General features: G+C 28.0%; 2 protein-coding genes across 6 annotated transcripts; one reads left to right on the top strand and one right to left on the bottom strand.

Annotated features, from left to right (window-relative positions):
* Positions 1 to 536: 536 nt before the first annotated feature.
* On the top strand, positions 537 to 4,033 carry LOC114877195 ((Lyso)-N-acylphosphatidylethanolamine lipase). 5 transcript variants are annotated; one of them, XM_029189452.2, is made up of 8 exons: positions 537 to 950; positions 1,184 to 1,386; positions 1,650 to 1,726; positions 1,794 to 2,000; positions 2,351 to 2,674; positions 2,755 to 2,872; positions 2,939 to 3,125; positions 3,209 to 4,033. In XM_029189452.2, exons 3-8 carry the CDS (start codon positions 1,693 to 1,695, stop codon positions 3,443 to 3,445), a joined length of 1,107 nt encoding a protein of 368 aa, XP_029045285.1. In that variant the 5' UTR covers positions 537 to 950; positions 1,184 to 1,386; positions 1,650 to 1,692; the 3' UTR covers positions 3,446 to 4,033. The 5 variants fall into 5 exon arrangements, with proteins under 5 accessions (XP_029045285.1, XP_029045286.1, XP_029045283.1 ...); XM_029189453.2 differs by having other exon boundaries at positions 1,164 to 1,386; XM_029189450.2 differs by lacking the exon at positions 1,184 to 1,386.
* On the bottom strand, positions 3,827 to 5,718 carry LOC114877196. Its single transcript, XM_029189455.2, has 3 exons — positions 5,170 to 5,718; positions 4,511 to 5,105; positions 3,827 to 4,453 (listed from the first exon to the last, which is right to left on the bottom strand). The coding sequence occupies exons 1-3, from the start codon at positions 5,316 to 5,318 to the stop codon at positions 4,091 to 4,093; spliced, it is 1,107 nt and encodes a 368-aa protein (XP_029045288.1). The 5' UTR covers positions 5,319 to 5,718; the 3' UTR covers positions 3,827 to 4,090.
* Between the last annotated feature and the right edge of the window lie 1,227 nt (positions 5,719 to 6,945).

Raw genomic sequence — 6,945 nt, 5'->3', positions numbered from 1 at the left:
AGCTCATATTGTCGGGAGAGCCAAAAGCACCCAGTGCTTGTATACAGAGACTCTTTGATCATTATAAAATGTCTTGTCTGACATTTGTCATTGTATTACATTTACACTTTGCGTGTTACAAAAAGCAAGATTAGTCTTGCGAATAATTTGATTAATTATTTAAATATTTTAAACTATTAAACGGAAAATTCAATAATAATCTATGACTTTTCAATTATATATTATGCGAAATAATTTATCTTAAATATATATTTATAACACTGAACCAATATTTTAAATTATGCTATTTGAAATAAATATTGTTGCTTTGCAAATAATATTTTTAAGTCATACACAGGTTTATGAATAAATCAATAAACATATGTACGAAAAAAAAGTAATACAAATTTCCATAATGTAAAAGATAATAAATACTTACTCTGAAACACGTAAAAATAACAAACATAGTATAATTACTAAGCAGTTTTTATTCCTAAAGAAAAGCTGCCAATCTGTGTTTACTTATGTTAATTGTAAGTGTATATATTTATATATTTATATACAATACATATTTGTCGCATAAATTTTAGGTTATGTTATCTCTTACAATTCTGTTTATCAAAAATGTCTTGTTTGTTAAAACAACATAATTTAAAAAGAACATATTCAAACACGATATAAGTGTTTTATATTTAATAAAGATTAAAAATCTAATCATACGATGCAACGTACATTTCACATTTCGGAAAAAAAACTGAATTCTCCAGCGCATATGTATATCAGCTGATTCTCCCTCCTTCCATTTTTCATCGGAGAACAGTGTACTCGAATCGACACTGACTAGATAATAGAATTGACTACATACGTTGAAGTACTATTTTTCCACATTGTCAACAAAGAAATCATCCTAAACGAACAACTAAACTATCTCGGAAGCTAATGGCAGATCATGAAATTGTCAGTTCAAAAAGGTATGTATAAAACAAATTTAAAGTCATTTAAGAACTGTCACTTGGATTATTTGTATTCATATTTCTCGTTAATTTCTTACTGATTCCACGCAATTGTTAATGTAACATCGATAGATGATCATCATTTTAATTACGTTATGTTATATCGGTTTTACGATCTTTTTATGTCAGAATTTAAGTGAACATTTATATTCGTGACAAAAATTGTTCCAGATAATAAGTTTATATTACAGATAATATTCACATAGAAAAGATTTCATACATCCGAAAACTTGTATGTATAAAAGGCAACTGATTATGGAAGTTAAAGAATTAACTACATCACGTTGGATCGCATTTCAAGGTCATACACTAAACAATTTTAGCACGAAGAATCGTAACCAAAGAAATGTATAGTTAATTTGATTTGATGTTTATTTTGAGCACTTGTCAATAGGTAATTTCTTTCTTAATGCGCACAATAAAATTTACGAAATTCATCGGCCATACGCGTATTTCATGTTTATCATGCTTATCGTCATAATAATTATATAATGTGATGAAAGAATTCTTCAAGTTCAGTGTCAATTAATTCATATCACTATAAAATGATGCAGATTAATATATCATCAGAATTACACAATCTATGAGTGTATTTACTAATTATTTGATTGCTAATTTTTATAACATCATTAATAAATAATTTTCGCTTTTTATTAGTTGGTTTTGGGGATGGTTTAGCTGGTCTGGCTCATCTTCTACCATGTTACGTACTGCGGAGAAAAAGATCCTTTCCTGTAAGCTATTTGTTTTTAAGCAATTTTACATTTAGAATGGTGTAACACGAGTATATTTTTAAAACAGGTTTGAAAACTACATACAGGGGATGGTATGTAGACATAGGACCAGTTGTAGGATCATCAGATAAGATATGGACTATTTCTCTAAATGAGGAGTCACCAAAGACTCCAATTGTTTTGTTACATGGTTTAGGAGCAGGTGTAGCACTGTGGTGTTTAAACCTTGATGCATTGGCTTCTCAACGACCAGTATATGCTATTGATGTATTAGGTAAGCATGTTAAGAATAAAATTTTGTTTTCAAATTTTACAGTGAATAATATATATTATCAATATACCAATATTAAAAACATTTCATGTACATATATTAGTATGTAACATGATGTAGGTTGTACTTAGAGATATGCTTTGTTCTTGAGTACAATTATCTTGTATGAGTCATAAATGAGTAAGGTTGAACTTTGGAATCGAATACAATTTACACTATGACATTGCATATTGTTAAATGTTTATAATTTACTGTTAAAGTGCTTAATACCTTGTTCATAAGATTTTTATTTTTTATGCTATATAGTCAAATTATTCATTTTGTGATCATTCATTTTTTCGTTTTTATGACAGGCTTTGGCAGAAGTAGTCGGCCAATTTTTAGCAGTGAAGCACAAGAAGCTGAAAATCAACTAGTCCGTTCCATTGAAGAATGGAGAAGAGAAATGCAGTTAGAAAAATTTGTACTACTGGGTCATTCAATGGGTGGCTTCCTTGCAGCATCATATACTATACAACATCCTGAAAGGATTAAGCATCTTATTCTGGCTGACCCTTGGGGTTTTCCTGAAAGACCTGTAGAACGAATTTCAAGAGTACCCATGTGGATAAAAGTTATAGCATATATGGTGGAACCATTAAATCCATTATGGCCAGTTAGAGTAGCTGGACCATTTGGTTAGTTTCTTTTGCAATTCATTTTCTTATATTACTTAATGAGCCATTTTATACTGTAATTAAACTATTATTTTCTTTAGGACAGTGGTTAATAGAAAAAACGAGACCTGATATAGTAAAGAAATTTGTACCTGTTTTAAAAGATGATACTACTATAATTTCCCAATATTTGCATCAGTGCAATGCCCAAACACCATCGTAAGTATTTCATATTTTTATGTGCAGAATTTGAAAATGAATTTAAATGATACGTTTAACAAACAGAGGCGAAAGTGCATTCCATGCAATGATGCAACATTTTGGCTGGGCCAAAAATCCTATTGTGAGAAGAATAGATCAATTGAATCCAGATATTCCCATAACTCTCTTGTACGGTAGCCGATCATGGGTTGATAATTCATCTTGGGAAACATTAAAACAGGCTAGATCATCATGTTACATTAATGTTCAGGTGAAAAAAAAAAAAAAAAAAAATTAAGAAATTGGCATAACAAATTTTAAAGCATTTCAATTATATCATTTTAATGATTGCAGGCAATAACAGGAGCAGGTCATCATGTTTATGCTGATAAAAGTGAAATTTTTAATAAATATGTATTGGAAGCATGTAATTTAAGTGATTCGATACCTCATTTAACAGCATTAAACATTCGTTCAAACATTAAACCTGCAAATGAACAACAAATTGACCTTATTTTAACAGATGAAGAAGTTGATACCAAAGCTGTGCAAGAGCAAGAATTGAATGCATCACAGTCACGATCTAGTTGAAGTTTAATGTACCATTCTCATGTTACATATCTTTTTTATTTACACTGACAGTTAAATGAACTGTATGAGTCATATGATTTAGACTAGGTAAATGTAATGCAAGATACCAAACATTGATTAATGTTACGCTATAATTTAATTTCTAATTTATACTATATCTTGTTAGTTCTTGTTTTACTGCTTCAATTGTTTCAAAAACAATAGCAGTTAACCCTTAGTTCAGGTTTATTTAAATCCAGCGTCTTCTTTTTCAAGTATTAGTTGATATATGAAAATTTTATAAAATCCGATTTATTCTAAAATAATATAAATATTTTAAAATAAATTTGGAAGGAAGTGATTGGCACGAGTCCATATATTTAATTATTAATTTATACAAACCTTTTTGAAACAGTTATAAATATTTTGCGATCATGAAGAAATTCTAGCAACATCAAAGGAAATTGAACCAATGGGATCAATAATTGACATTAATATTGCACATAAATCATGTTGTAAATTCAATGAAGAAAAATTGAATTGTACATTATGTACAGTTGTAATATAAAACAAAATTGAATGTAGAAATAAATGTTGTTGATACCAGTCTTTTGCGTTTGTATCAAAGGGAAAAAGTATTCTGCAATATTAATTCCTTGTTGACATTTAATGTTTGTCTTTAAATTTATTATCAATATGATCTTCATAATAATTGTCAATCATGTTATCAGTATCATCTTCATTAAAGTCTTGATCAATGCTCCAATCGTCATCGTCATAATCATCATCATCATCTCTTTCTTCAGGAACATTATCAATGACAGTTTCATTACAATATTTCATTTTATTTTTGTATTTTCGTTCCTTTCGTCGTTGAATTAAAAATTTGGAGAATTCTTGCTGATCTTCTATAGTTAACATGTTTGAAGTATTTTCAAAATCTAGTTCAGAAAGAGGTGTTGAAGGATACTGTACATTTGTTTGTTGTTTTCTTAAAGTATCTCTTGATTTATTCAATGAAGATTTGATCTGTGAAAAAAGAAATCATATTATAATTATTGATTTTACCTCATTTACATCACATACCTTTGACATAATTCTAAAGTGATCCAATTCAAATACATCATGTCTCATCTTTGGTAAAGTTACACTAAAAACATTGTCTGCATTTTCTGAGTTTTCATTTTTGCTCACTTCTTTCTCTTCACTGAGAGAGGTTTTAGATATAACAGTGCAATTTATAGCATTTGAATATAAACTAGGTACATGATCTTCCCCAAAGTCCAAAGTTTTTAATTTTTCTTCTACCTCTTTTAATTGACTAATACCCTTGCACTTTAGAAAGTGTACAGGAGGTACACAGCCAATGACCTTAAGCTGAGATAATTCATGTCTTAATTTATGTGCACAATTATTTAATAATTCTGTTGTATCAGATTTAGTATTAACATCATTGTCTATCCAAAATATATTGAGATGCTTAAAATCTTTAGTTATATCTACATGAGAAATTTCTATGTCTCTGTTCAGAAGTTCAGGTTCAATTTCTCCTGTTGACAATAAATCTGTGACGTATTTCATAAAAACTGTATTTAAAACATTTACTCTTCGCTGTACATGTGCTGAAACCTTAGTTTTTGATGGTCCAAAAACAAAAGGGTTTGAAAAATCAAGTGGATCTCTACAAATTAATGAATAACATTTTTTTATTTGTATAATTTAAAAATGTATAATATTGTGTTTACCTTCTTGATGATTGGCCTTGCTTTATGAATTTGTTTATGTATCTACTTTGTTTTGAGATACTGAGATTTGTATTACTAGTACCAAATTGTCTAAATATTTGTTTTACAACAAATATTCGTACATTTGACATTTTAACAAAACAATACATCGTACTTTTTATATAAATATGTTAGTATATATAATGTCTTTCTTAATATAGTAATGTTCTACTCAAAACACTTGCAAAGAGTATTTTGAGGTTATTTGCTTTTTTCATATTTCTGTTTCACACTGTATACAGTTTATTAATACTATTTACGTTCATATATTCAACAAATAAATTGAGTGAATAAAAACCTGTCATCATTCTAAAAACTTAAACAATTTCAAACTCCTACATTATATCCAACTTACGATCAAAATGAAATTCAATTGAATTCAATACTTTGAGAGTTTGATTGGGCTAGAGAAGTTATAAAATGTTTAGGTTTCTTAACCTGTGAATTCTTCAAATATAAATTTGACTACATAAGTAATACAATAATATAGTACAAATTCATGAACAAAATGTAAAATAAAAGATTCATACATATATAGGTTTTTCAATGCATTCGACATGTATTATCTTCATTGTATAAAATATAAATTTCCGAATTTCATTTGTTTTGATTTACTTTCGAATTACAATACTATATACAAATAAACTATTTAATAATTATTATATGCCAATAAAACTCTTTACACTTTTATTTTGTCTAAGAAAAAAAAAATCGTTAGAGGAACTGCCGTAATTGCGCAATGAGAAATAGTATCTCTTCCTCATCGAAATTATTTTTCTATTCTGAAAACCTTACAAGTACGTTATTTCAAAAAACCAGTACGTAAACGATAAAGTTGTAAGTTTTGTATAATTTTGCTACGACTTTCATTCGAAAGAATTTATGTTCACTTGTTTCATATTGTATATTTTTCGAAGAAACAAGAACTTTCCGGTTCTAAGTCATTTCAATGTCATTCTAATCTTAATAATAACATTTGTAATTTGTATGTATTGTTTGGTAATAAAAGACAGATTAATGAGATCAAAAGTCAAATTTGAAAAAAAAAAAAAAGAAAGAAAAACACTTAAATCTAGTACACGCATACACGTGAGGCCGGGATCGAGAAACGCGAATAACTTATTACATTCAAGACCAAAAGAATACATTGATTAAACGTTGAAATTTTGTAAATTGAAACTTAAGCCTAATAACTTTAATTAAATATCACCCAAATTGTATCTGCATGCGTCCAGCATTCATTGCCTTTACAGCATGCTTAAATCTACCGGTAAAATAATATTCTTTTACCATCTATGGCCGTACCTCTTATAAATTCATCATTATGTATAAGTTATATAAGTATATAATTTTGAAGAGAGTACATACATAGCTCTATCAAAATACCGCTGATTTGTGATACCAATAAAAGCCAGAATCATTTCCAGTGAAATATAAACATTTAATGAACATCCTTAACATTAATTATAACGTAATATTTGTAACCAAATTTAAAGCAACTTTAAAATTATTTTTTGTAAAGTTATTAAAAATTTGTGTTAACGTGTAGTAATGAATATAAAATTAACGTTTAAAATGAAATGATATTTAAGAAAGGAAGATTAAGAAAATGCCCAGTATATTCTACATCTATTTTATAATAATATTTTCTCAATATTTTGGAATTCTCTCCAAAATGCATTAAAATACCTAGTCTCGATTTAACTGATCGAAAACTATAAGGGAACACTGGAAATA

Source organism: Osmia bicornis, chromosome 2, assembly GCF_907164935.1.
Source record: "Osmia bicornis bicornis chromosome 2, iOsmBic2.1, whole genome shotgun sequence".
Taxonomy (NCBI): Eukaryota; Metazoa; Arthropoda; class Insecta; order Hymenoptera; family Megachilidae; genus Osmia; species Osmia bicornis.
The sequence above is the reverse complement of the archived record's forward strand: the minus strand, read 5'-3'. Positions and strand labels throughout refer to the sequence as shown.